The following is a 13,945-nucleotide window of genomic DNA, read 5'->3' on the forward strand; positions in this document are numbered from 1 at the left end:
ACGCCTTGACCCTTTATAAGGCAGTGGCAACTATATTGCCACCTTATACACATATTTTTTCCTGTTCGTTTAGAATTTTTTTACAACTTCTGTTTTAACTGATGGACACATTAGGCCTTTGTGAGCAATCATGATTTTTTGAGCCATAACAAATATGTATGGTCTTTTTTAGAACAAAATGTCTCTCCAAAAACTGCCATTTCTGAGTGCATAAAGGTTTATAAGCTCGAACTTCTGTTGTGGTGAGCGCATTGAAAATCGAATGATGGGGAATGAAAGGCCTGTGTTCCTTTTACTTGTGGAAAAATATCAACTTGATTGCTTGATTACTTTTAGAAAATCAGCCTTTTGGAAAAATGTACTATAATAAATGGGCATGTACTAAAATTACAATATCATCCAAAATAATTAACCAATCGAGTTCAAATCCACACAAGTAACTCATGAATATTAGTGTAATAACCTGTCAAAAAATCAGCATGATTGACAAACGCATCACAAAATAACAACATTTTAAACTTTATTGATAAAAAGTTGAAATTTAGACCATTATTTTTGCATACAAAATCGACCACCGAGTTTTTTAAAAATAAAAATGTTGTTCATTACACCACATGTACTTTATATTCCAACGTAGAACGAGTGGATTCCGTGTCTGGTTCTCTCGGCCTTATAAAGGGTTAAAAGGCAAAAAAAAAACATTTTGAGATATACAGAACAGTCCTAGATATCAGCTGAAAATAATAAAGTTCAAATTGCTCAGGAAAGAAAAAATACAAAAATGCTCAAACTTTACCCCGTCTAAAGGTGGGGTTGGGTATTGGAGGGTTAAATAGAAGAACTAAGAATTAACCCTCTAATACCCAAAATATTGGTTTTGATCTAATTTGTTTTTATATTTTCTAATGTCAGTTTTTGAACATCCTGACACTTTTATATTTTTCTTGGAAGCCTTGGGATACTGAATTTTCAAAATAAAAACTAAAAAGCAATTTCGTCTGCAATAGTTATGTAATATTTTAATTTGGCTAAAAGTCATTCGACTAAATGTCGTTTTGCTGAACGCCGTTTGGCCGAATGATTCATCTGGTTAAATCATGATGGTCAAACAAGTCTAGGTAACAATGGTGGTGATGAGGTTTTGAGTTCAAAGAAGTGATCCACCTCCGTCACCTTCTCTAAAAGTGATTGCTAACGAATACAATAATAAATAATAGTAATATTCCGAAATTTTCCTTTGGGCTATTCTTCCTAGTTTAGCTGTTCTTTGTTGGCCCGAAAACTTCTAATATTAAAAAAAATGTTTTCATTCCTTCGATCATAGGTTGCTCTTTAGACTTGAGGCAGGTATCATGTTCAAAATGAATCGCACAATGAATATCAGTTCTGTGTTTGTGTTTGCAACACATTTATTTCTCTCCGTCAAAAGAAGTCTTTATAGTTATAAAAATAGCCATAAAAATAATGCAGGCTAAGCTAAGGAATATTACTCGACTGATTTGAACAAAAATGTTTAGAAATATACTTTATATATTTAATACACATCAAAAAGTAACACAAAAGAAGAATCAGACTTTTATTTATTTTTCCGTGACATTGAAATACATATGAGCATGATATATTTCTATCCACATTTTTTTTAATTACAACGAACATATGGTAAGTGGGGGCAGGATGGGTCACCTAAGAAATGGATCCCTATAACTTTCTGAATATAAATCGCATTTCTCTGTATTCTACCACGACTCTCAGATACACTAGTCAGCTATGATATAAGAGTATAAAAAGGTTATAAAGTTTGAAACCTGCGTCTTGACAAACAATTTTTAAAACATGACCCATCTTGCCCCACCTCATTTTAACGGGGGCAAGATGGGTCAGCTATGAGAAAACTCGATTTCCCTCCAACAAAAAATACTATATCTTCTAGTTTTTCTCTATACATCTAAGCTTCATAGACGTACAGATTTCATGAAGAAAGTGTTGAAACATATCGGTAGATTATTCTCAGAACTAGAAGATTTTTGTTCGGGTAGCCATAAAAGGACTTTGAAAACTTATATTTTTTGAAGAAAAATTTAAAAAATATGTTCTCAAATTTTCAGTGCTCTCATCGCTTCGATAATGTAGGTCACAGAATAGCCTTTCCATGAAAAATAAAACATTTTCAAAAACTATGCAAACATACCGAAAAATTAGGGTGACCCATCTTGCCCCGTCTACACAATACACGTAGTCATATGGAATGTATAGCATAAGGAGTTTAACGAAAAAATATTTTATTTTTTTCTGTGCGAGGAACGTATAGAATTTTCAAAACAATATACCACTTTTTTGTGTATCCCCGTCGTTCATCTGGGAAAATTATTGAAAGATTCAAAACTTATATTGTGCGATTGAAAACGGTACTGGCCCATCTTGCCCCCTGACCCATCTTGCCCCCACATACCATACCATCATAATTAAGCTTCTTTGATTAATAATTTAAAATAGGGATCATGTTACATTACTTTTTTAAATATTTTTTTTTTTTAATTTCTAGCGATCTTCAACTGAGATGGGTTCATTGGAATTATTTTATTTTGGCTTGCAGTCTCAATAACTTAAAAATATTATCTTGGATCCAACGTTTCGATCCTAATTTGGATCTTCTTCAGGGATAAAGAGCTATTCGTAGCTGTCCAAAAACATTCAGCCTGTAGTGTTGCCTATGGTTCGTTGTTGCAAGGTCGGTTTGGTAATGTAGTACACCCATTCCTACGCCTCCACTGTCCAATGTTTTTCGCCCACAATTCAATATAACACTTACTAACTATCTAGCTGTTCAACTTTGATCGTTTCTAATGTCTATGTTATTCGTCATTTTGATGCCAAGATAATACATTCGTAGGCCAATTTATTAGAACTGCAAGCCAGAATAAAATAATTCGAGTTTTTCTTAAAGCTAGAGCATATGTTGAAAATATATATATGAATTAAATAGATTCAAAGGGATCGTGAAAAAAAACATTGGAGTGGTCAATTCAAAACCCGAATGTTTCGAAAAGTGTTTTAAAATATTGCCCAACATTTCTAAATTTTGAAAAATTGGTAGAATTTTAACATTTTCCAAAAATTGTCAACAAAGCAACTTACCTTTGCAGATTATGATCAAAATTTCGAACGTATGACATAGGGTCTTGCACCATTTGGGCAGGTGTACCTATTTTGGGCACTTGCCGCTATAACTAAGGCAATTTCAAACCGATTGATTTGAAATTTTGTATAGAGTTAGGCACGTACAGTATCTAACTGTGTTCAAAAATTCAAATCAATCGGTTTGAAATTGCCTTAGTTATAGCGGCAAGTGCCCAAAATAGGTACACCTGCCCAAATGGTGCAAGACCCTAATTTCTAAAGTTTTATAGAAATCAAAACCTTGAGCCAAATATGTACCAAAATCACTTCTCATGTCTTTGAAAACGTTGTATACGGTAGTCAATCGATTGGTAGGAATCTGATTAGGCATTTTCTCTTAATTTGATTTTTTTTTCGTGGAATCTGTTTTGGCCCACAGCGTGTTTATTTTTTTAATTCTTTTTTTGTAAATTATAGTTTGTTTTTAATTTTTATTTTTTTATTTTTGAGTGCAGCTGTTTTTTTTTCCTTCAAGGTTGTGTATTTTTTTTTCGGACGAAAACGTTTAAAAATTCAATAGTTTCCATAATGATACCTATATATAAATATTTTCAAAATTGTAAATAATATTTTTGTATAATTTTAGGAAACTGCGTGTGTAGTATACGTAATACGCACAAATTCTACTACAGAACGATTCCAAGCAACAGCATCAAAATTAAGGATTTTTTTAATTCATGATTTTCTATTAAACTGAAACTTTGCACAGTTTTTCAGTTCCATCTAAATCGCCATTTTTTTATTTCAATTTTTTATTTTGAATGACGACTAACTTTTCAAAAGGGTGTATGTGAAAATGGTTCAAAATATTCAAAAATCTGCACAGCAAAAATGTTTCGTTCGATTGCTATGATTTTTTTAGCATAGTTAGGTAACTAAATGGTGATTCCAAAGAAAATATAGGGTAATTCGCTAATTGTTGAACACTGCCCAAATGTTGAACAGTTTCTGAATATTTTATTATAAACCTTACTTAAGTATTTTTCATCCAACGTATACTTATGATGTAGATGCATATACATGTGGGTAACGATATTGCTCTAATTAAATTACAAAATTATACATGTTTTACGTCAAAAAAATTTATTGAAAATTTTGTACCGCTGATGACACGAAAACTGCACAATTCTTGGAATTAATTTTAAGAAATTGCTGTTACGAAATAAGCTTTGCGGGCAAATCGACCACAAATATCAAAGGCACACCATATTTACAAGACATGGAAGGATGTCATTAACAGTTTACCATTGTTTAAAATCACATTTTCGTTGTTATTTAATTTGGAAAAATATTTTTCTTATCACACTATCATTATGCATCCATGATCCAATTGTTGAACACTGGCATAACCTACGATGTTAGAACCATGACTGCTAGAATTTTTTTCACTTTACCTAACCGTGCATTGCATGGGGTTTCAAGGGCGTTCCAGGGATGTTCTAGTTGTGTTCCAGTGGGATTCAGAAAGATTCCAGTGGTTTTCAATGAGTTTCAAGGGCGTTCCAGAGGTTTTCAAGAGGAATTCAGAGTGTTAAGGGGGTCCAAGGAGTATTTCAAGGCGTTGCAGGAGGCTCAGGAGGAACCCACGGGTTTTCAAGGGATTTCAGGGTCGTTCCTTGTGTGTTCTTAGGGGTTGAGTGGGTCCCATGGGTTTCCAGGAGAGTTTCAGGGGCTTTTAAAGACAAATCTTTTCAGCCATTTTTGCATCTAGTAATGTTTAAAACGATTTCAGTCCACTAGAGCTCTCTTCAAATGTGCGATTCCTTGTCATTTAAATGAATTGTCACTAGCTCGGAATAGCTGAGAACAAAACACGAAAAACCCGGAAAAAAGTCCGCCAGAGTGAAAAAATGTCGGATGTCGGATCAAAGTCGGGTCAAATTTTATCAAATGTTGGACCACTGTTGGACCCACATTGGGTTACTATCGTGTCTATGTTGGGTTTGGTGGCCAAAATAAAAATAGGTGAATGATAGGTTGATGTCGGGTTATACGTCATCAATTACGAACAAAGCTTCAACCGTTCAACAATTGGCGAGAACCGTCCAACATTAGGATGAGCTAGCTAAAGGAAGCGTTCAACATTTGGGTTACAGACTTCCCATACAAATGTTCTATTTTCTCTTAGAAAATGGAATTTAAGGGAATACAAATTCAATGGGCAGTATAAGGGATAAGTAGATCTAGACGTTCACTGGATATTTTTCAACTAAAGTGGAATTATGCACGGAAAAACAAACGAAAACCAAAATGCCAGTACTAACCGTTCAACAATTGGCGAATTACACGGTGAAAAAAAATCTTTTTTTAGCATGAAAAAATATAATTTTTGTCACAAAAACTCAAATATCTCAAAACCCTATCTTTTACCAACGTATTTTTTCAGTGAAGACGGTCCATTGTATTAGCAATCTACCATAAAAATGTGGTGATGGTAAACTAATAAACAAAAAAGTTATAACATTTCAAACATTTCACAATTCATTCGGTATTTTTTTTTTTTTCGGTGTAAATTATTTCAGCCAGAAATCGCAGTATGATGCTGATTTTATTGTTAATGGCCTTGCGTTAGTTGAACAGTTTGTTTTATTATGTATTATGTATATTATATGTACAGTAATGTTTCGATTTTATCACGCCCTCCGCGCATCAGTCGTTTATTCATTAATTTGCTGTTATATTTGAGGACAAGTGTTTTCCCTCTTCTTCAAGATGAATGTTGAAAGCGATTTTTGCAACGTCAAAAATATTAAAAATAATAGATTTTGAAGAATATTTCAAAGCATTTTTGAAAAGGCACGTAATTAAATTGTCTAAACAGATATCGCAGATGGTACGGTGGTATGACTCTCTGCACTTGGCACTTCTGGCAATTTCTCAGTTGTTGTCGTTTTCGAACTTCCTGCGCCCTGCTTTATCGATGATATACAGATTTCTCGTTTGTCAAAGTTTAGACGGCAGGACGTGCAAATGCGTAATTTTGTATTCAATGTGGACATTTGGACATAACCAGTCTCTTTCAGTTTATCTATGGTGCTTTCGGTGAGATTTCGTAACTCTTTTGAACATCTTTTTTCCATCAAACGGCCTACGAGAGAGCGTTGAGTTGTTGATCGTTAAGAAATCGACTACTCATGTTGTTCGTTAGATTATAATAAACGAAATTACTTACCGTCAAGGCGCCATTCACCGTGGGGGCTCCATTCACTGTGTGCCTTCGAATATTTTTTCATTATTTCCATATTATGATTGAATGATATGACAATTTCCATTTAATTTCACCAATACAATGTTGTATTGATGAAATTGAAGGGAAATTGTCAAATCATTCAATCATAATATGGAAATAATGAAAAAAATATTCGAAGGCACACGGTGAATGGAGCCCCCACGGTGAATGGCGCTTTGACGGTATAAGTTTTAACTGACAAGTTTGATGTCGTTTGCTTGGCTGAAGAAAAATTTTACTATAAAATCTTTATTATCCACAGCGGTAGTATTTTTTTTTTTGCTTTTTCGTGTGCAAAAAAACGTAACACTGGCGAAATTTTCATTGACCATGGCTTTAACGATCATTTTAAATCTTGGTTGTGGCTTTCATAACCAGAAGCGCGCACATTTTTTTTTTGTTTATTATTTTTTTATGATCTTTATTAGTATCTCATTCTCAATCAATTTTTACATTCTTCAACTTAATCTAGGTGTTCTGTGTATTATAACACACTATCATCCTAATTTGGTAAAATAAATTTAAGCTATTATCAATATTAATTTATAACATATAACATTTCATTTGCTGTAGCAGTTAAGATTTTTGCCGGCTTTATTTTTCATCTGTGTGTTAGAAACAGTTAGTTACATTTTTTTAACTTATCCTAATCCTAACCTAACTTAAACTAATTATACAAAGAACTAATCGTAGCAATAGAAGACTGCAACGATTTTTGACGAAAGTTGGCAATGATTTTAGTTGACATCTGTTCCAATGTTTCAATATTAGAAATTTGATGCAATTCATTAGTGCTATACCAGGGAGGCAACTTCAGAATCATTTTCAAAATTTTATTATGAATCCTCTGAAGTTGCTTCTTTCTGGTATTGCAATAGCTTGACCATATTGGGACAGCGTACAACATGGCCGGTCTGAAAATTTGTTTATAAATCAAACATTTGTTTTTGCGACAAAGTTTTCATTTTCTATTAATAAGTGGGTATAAACACTTAATGAATTTAATATACTTAGTTTGAATACTTTCTATGTAGGTTTTAAAAGTTAAGTTTTTATCTAGTAAGAGCCCTAGATACTTAACTTCTTCCGACCAATTTATTGGAGTTCCCCTCATAGTGACAACTACTTGAGGGTTTCAAATAAAGAGCTCATGGCTTATGTGGGAATATAATAAGTTGAGTTTTGGAAGCATTTGGAGAAATCTTCCATTTTTGCAAATAAGAAGAAAAAATATCTAAACTTTTTTGCAATATACTACAAATGACACGCAAACTTCGCCCCTTGGCTGAGATACCTGGGTCATCTGCAAATAACGATGTTTGACATCCCTGTGGCAAATCAGGTCGGAGGTACAAATATTGTATAAGATTGGTCCCAGTATGCTGCCTTGTGGAACACCAGCTCTTACAGGTAGTCTATCTGACTTGGAATTTTGATAGTTTACTAGTTTACTGTTCGATCCGATAAATAGTTTTGAATAATTTTAATAATATATAGTGGAAAATCAAAATGTTTCAATTTGACGAGGCTTGGTGCCAAACCCTATCGAATTCTTTTTCTATGTCAAAAAGTGCTACGCCAGTGGAGTAACCTTCAGATTTTTTGGAATGAATGAAATTAGTTACCCGTAAAAGCTGATGAGTAGTCGAATGTCCATGGCGGAAGCCGAACTGCTCATTGGCAAAAAATAGAATTTTCATCAATATGAATCATCATTCTATTTAAAATAAGCTTTTCAAAAAGTTTACTGATAGATGACAGTAAGCTTATTGGGCAATAACTATAAGCTTTGCAGGATTTTTGTCAGGCTTCAAAATTGGAACAACTTTAGCATTTTTCCATTTTTCAGGAAAATATGCTAACTGAAAACAATTGTTAGATATATTAACTAAAAATGATAAGCAACTTTCTGGAAGTTTTTTGATGAGAATAAAGAAAATTCCATCATCACGCGGAGCTTTCATATTCTTAAACTTCTTTATAATAAATCTCACTTCGTCCAAACCAGTGCCCAATGAATTGTCGAAAATGTTCTCATGATTGAGAATGTTTTCGAATTCTCGGGCAACCTGATGTTCTATTGGACTAGTGAAACCTATATTGAAATTATGCGCACTTTCAAAGTGTTTGGCAAGTTTTTGTGCTTTTTCAGAATTAGTTAATAATATTTCCTCTTTCAGCGCAGGAATAGGCTTCTGATGCTTTTTCAAAATTTTTGTCAATTTCTAAGACGGCTTAGAGCCGGGGTTTAATTAAGAAACTTTATTTGCAAATTTTTTGTTTCTCAATTCGGTGAAACGTGTTTTAATTTCCTTCTGAAGATCCTGCCAGATTACTTTCAAAGCAGGATCTCGAGTTCGTTGGAATTGTCTTCTTCTCACGTTTTTAAGACGGATCAGAAGTTTCAGATCATCGTCAATAATAACTGAGTCGAATTTGACTTCACACTTTGGTATTGATGCGCTTCTAGCTTCGACTATAGTACTAGTCAAAGTTTCGAGGGCATTGTCAATATGTGTTTCCAATGAAACATTAACATCTAAATGGCTATCGATAAGAAACGCGCATATCGTTTTTCTTTGCGTTTAACGTTTCACACTAGCACCTTCGGTGTTTGGTGGAACATTTCCACCAGGTGGTGGTAGTGTGAACTGGACGATGGATTTTCACGAAAATTGTTCTAGGTGTTTCGTCTGTTTGTCTGTGGTATGAACCTCTAATGCATTTGTTGTTGTTGAAGTTACTCGTTTTCTTCCGATCATAAAGTCTGTTCTCTAAGAGGTATTTTTTTTTGCAGATAAACTAGACGTATAGGGTAAAAAATATAATTTGGACATGCACGGCGATGTATGCCTTGTTTCGGAGAGCTTCGGAGATACTTCTCAATATCGATTATTGGATCAAATAGACCCTATTCTGATGATATACGTTGAAAAAACGCTTAACAATAAAGAATTTACTTCAAAAATATCGAAAATGTAAATTATTTCACTAAAACCCCTCAAATGCACAGGTATGCAAGACGGCATACACTTCATAGCCACATATAATATTCACCTCACAATGGTTGAACTAATAATTGTAAAAAATTTAAAAGCCTTTTTGCAATGAAAACTGTTCAATAAAGAAGCATTAGGCAGCCAATCTCTTAACATTCATCTAATTCGCTTGAAATAGGAGATGTCCAAAATACATTACAAGTTTTCTACTTTAACTATATTTTGGTCATCTGACGAACTACATGGGGAAGCTGTGCGATTGCATACTTGGAGGCGTATTCTGTGGGTCTGGCGATATTTCCTCGATTTTAACAAAAACTGTAATAGTTTTCAAAATAGATGCCTGTTAAGCGGAGAAATTTGATTATTTGTTAGAAAATATTTGTTAATTTATGCTACTTCCATGATTTAGCAGTATTCATGGCTAAACATCGAGATAATTGCCCTGTCCAAATTATATATACCTGAGGGTGTCCAAAACATATATTCGGTGTCCAAAATGCAATTCTTACAGCCGATTGGAATTTGTGATTTTCTCAGCTTAAAATGCTTTTGTTAGGGTTTTTGTCACCAGGAATGCAAAGTACAATCATATTATAAGCGTATTGGTAACTTTGCAACATAATCAATTGCTTTCTAAGGAAGCAAGGGGACGATCTTTTCAGCGTTGTCCTCAGCCTGTCCAAAATACATGAATTACCCTACGCTCATTTAAAATTTTTATTTTTCAGCTTTTGTCTTAAAAATAAGGTTTCTTCCATGATTCTTCAACAGGTTTTCAACACTGGGGCCCATATAGCCGAGGCGGTAAACGCACGGGTATTCAGCATGACCATGCTGAGGGTGACGGGTTCGATACCCGGTCGGTCCAGGATCTTTTCGTAAAGGAAATTTCCTTGACTTCCTTGGGCATAGAGTATCTTCGTGCCTGCCACACGATATACACATGCAAAATGGTCATTGGCAGAGGAAGCTCTCAGTTAAAAACTGTGGAAGTGCTCATTGAACACTAAGCTTAGAAGCAGACTTTGTCCCAGTGAGGACGTTACGCCAAGAAGAGGAGAGAGGAGGTTTTCAACACTATTAAGAGATTTTTCACCAGCCACGTACAATAAAAAGCATGACACTATCAATATTTTTGATCACAATACTGGATCGCGTCTAAGTTTCTAATAGATACTATAGTAATTATGAATAATCAAATTAAAATATCATGAAATCAACTTGTTTAATTCATCCGTTTTTGCTGTACAGCTTTTAAACTATTTTTGAACCATTTTCGCATACACCCTTTTGAAAAGTTAGTCGTGACTGAATATGAAGATTTGATATCGAAAAATAGCGAATTAAATAATGTTGAAAAACTGTGCAAAGTTTCAGATATTTTTGAAATAGTTGCTCAGGATCGACTAACATGACTCCGTGGAATTCCTCTACTGGAACAGTGAGACAATAATTGATGATTTTTGAAAAATGTAAAAATAATTTAAATACCAATGAGAAACATGTTGTCTGTCTTCGTCGTAAGATGGTATTTTTTTTCCGTAAATATAATAAATGCAAACAGTACAAGTTTTTCTAAACACATTGTGGAACTGAATACTGAACAGATCCCTAGAACCTAAGGCTTAAACACAAAAAAATGTTAAATGCGGGATAAATGACCAATCCTACTAAAAAAGCAAACAAAGCGAGTAAAACCTTTAGCACAAAATGTAATTATTTTTTTAAGATTTCAATAAACTGAGTTTTATAAGCTACCAGCCACATTAAATGCACCTCAAGAAAATAAAAAAAAATGATTTTATATTTTTTTAATTTCAATTCAAAGGACGTTCAAATTTTCCTTAAAATTGATACCCATATTGTCATTATCATTTGTTCCGTTACACTTAAGTGGTGGCTTGCAGAGGTTGTCAAATTTCACTTCTAGAACCCTGTTAAAATAGCTTGAAGTTTTTATCCATTTATAAAAGTTCATAGCTCGGTAATCGATGCTCAATGGACATCCATTCTCGGATTTAGTATACCATGGTTTATGAAGTCAAGATTGATAAATCAGTTATTTAGAAATACCAATTTAGATATTACCCGAGCAGAGTAAAAAAGCTCAATAATAGCCTATTTTGATACGAAGATCAAAAAGTGATATTTGTTTGTTTGAGATAAGAGGTAAAAGTACTGAAAATAATATCTCAATTTTACTCCAGGAACATCATCATCATAGCACATTAGCTCTTGGTCTAACCATTAGCAGTGAGCTATTTGACTGATATTCAAATGTCAAATTTTGCTATTGGTTAGATGGTTCAAGAACAAATTTTTGCTATTATTTTCAGTACTTTTACCTGTTATCTCAAACAAACCCATATCACATTTTGATCGTCAGTACTTGACCTCTGCCCGGGTATAAATGCTTTAAATAAAGAACATTGTTAAAGGAGGCGATACCTTCAAAATGTTTGGAAACCACTGTTGTAGAAGAACATAACATATAAACATAGATATGCATCGCTCCGCATCATCATCTGCGATACACATCTTCCCGTTCGTAATCAAAACTAGCATCAAGTTCTATGCGCAAAAGCCATCCCATTTCGCTGTGCAACGAAAGTGGGCAGCGAAACTACTTTCCCGCGAGAAAGTTTTATCGTGACTTTATACATGCATCCTCCCTTGCTTGGTCGGTCGCTAGCTCGCTCGTAACCCTTTTCGGGGTAGAGGTAACCGCAGCACCAACTGACTGACTGACTGACTGACTGGCTGGCTAACGTTCGAGCGATCCTTCGAAACGTCGGAAACTTTATGAACGTGCTGGTATTAAACTGGCCATCATTCTCTAAATTCTGCACGCCAAAAGCTCCCCACATTTGCCCCCATCGCATGGCTTGCCACGGTATTTTATGAGCTGGTAGGAAAAAAAGTTATAAATTTCCCGGAGTATGCTAAAAACCTATATAAATGTGAGTATGTGTGTAATGCATTCTACTTTTTTTTATTGAAAACCAAAGAAGGAGATGGGATGAAAAAAACTAGTTTCACTCACTTGTGGACCGTCATTTGTCAATTCCGGCGTGTATGCTACCCCGAAAATGTTGAAGCGCGCTGTGTTGAGTGCCTCCCATTACACATGTGTACGAACGAACTCTTCACTTTTTCACTGGGGCTGGTCGGTCGGGCAGCTCTGGATCCGTCTGAAGGGAGCAGACTGCTCTCAGGGTGGTTCGCAATGGGCCATAAATTTTCGGTCCCAGCGATAAACGCTCATGTCTGGGATTAATATCGTCCTCTTCGCAGTCATTCTCATCGTCCTCGTCGTCCTCATTGTGCATGGAAACAGTTGTTCCTAGGCAGCACTTTTCTGACACTTTTTTTTCCACGGTTCTTCCCTGCACGAGCTTCACTCTCGTTGACACTATCGCACAGCCGAATGCCACTTCACCGAGACACACTTTCAGTCACATGTCGAAGCCCAGCTCAGCCAGCTTTACGGCGATTTGTTCTCGCGACCTCAGAGCGTTGAACAACTTTTACTTCTCGGTCAACTCACTTGCCAACTGCGGCGACCCCGCGAATTGTGTGCAACACTTGGCTGCCGCCCGACGACGGTGCAGATGTCGTCCTGGGCAGACCCCCAATGTGTGAGCAGATTTGATACACAGTTTCCGGTCAACCGACAACACAGCCAACTCTCAGAATGTGTTCCTCACTACAACCCCACAATTCAGGAGGAGTCTCAGAACGGCCAACGAAGACCAGCAGTGGAGCAACCTGCCCCGGCAAGACCTGGCCGTCGACTAAATTTATAATCAACTCGCACGGAACCCGGTCGTTCGATCCGCGGGACTTCGTAGAAATCGTGTCCCGCACTTCCGAAACATTCCAACCCTCACACACGCACACAAGAACACAACCGGATGGAAGCTGCTGGGCTTCGTCAGATAAACACGAACCGATTGCAACGAGCTCACTCTCGCTCACTGGGCACAGCTCTCCCGGGTCCACCACCGCTGCAACACGACTGACTGACTTCGACTCGAACCCAGTCTGGTCCGGAATTGACCGCACGCCGCTCGGTGCTTTCGCTATGCACTGCGCTCCTGCTCCCTTGCCCCCGGTTCAGTTCGGTGTGCGATATGGATTTGTTAAGATAACATCTGGTTTTTCGGTGGCCTCTAGCGCAACACTATGACAAACTGACGTCGATTACGACGAGCCGAGCAACCGAACGCTTCAACGTGCCGAATCGCTCTGGCGGAATCTCGGAATACAGCAACGCAAGCCACCGTCCGTCGTCCACTGTCGTGGAATGACAAAATTCTTGGGGGTGGATATTCTCCCCCTTTTCCTATGGACGACACGGAGCGGAAACGGACGAACCGGGTGCATTCCATTCGTGTGTGGTGAGAGAGGGAGAGTGAAGCAAGTAATGATTACCGATGAAAAGCGCAAAAGAGCGAAAGCGAAGCTTTTCTCTGGAAGCTCATTGGAGGGGAAACAGTCGCAGATCATATGCGCAGAACGTTGATTTATCAAATAA

General features: G+C 36.2%; 1 protein-coding gene across 1 annotated transcript in view; it reads right to left on the reverse strand.

Moving 5' to 3' along the window:
* Window positions 1-13,696, reverse strand: part of LOC109420297 (matrix metalloproteinase-14) — a 760,155-nt gene extending 746,459 nt beyond the window's left edge. Inside the window, exon 1 of the mRNA XM_062861127.1 lies at window positions 12,491-13,696. Coding sequence (XP_062717111.1) covers window positions 12,491-12,530 — 40 coding nt within the window. The 5' untranslated portion in view covers window positions 12,531-13,696. The remainder of the gene's footprint in view (window positions 1-12,490) is intronic.
* Between the last annotated feature and the right edge of the window lie 249 nt (window positions 13,697-13,945).

Source organism: Aedes albopictus, chromosome 3, assembly GCF_035046485.1.
Source record: "Aedes albopictus strain Foshan chromosome 3, AalbF5, whole genome shotgun sequence".
NCBI lineage: Eukaryota > Metazoa > Arthropoda > Insecta > Diptera > Culicidae > Aedes > Aedes albopictus.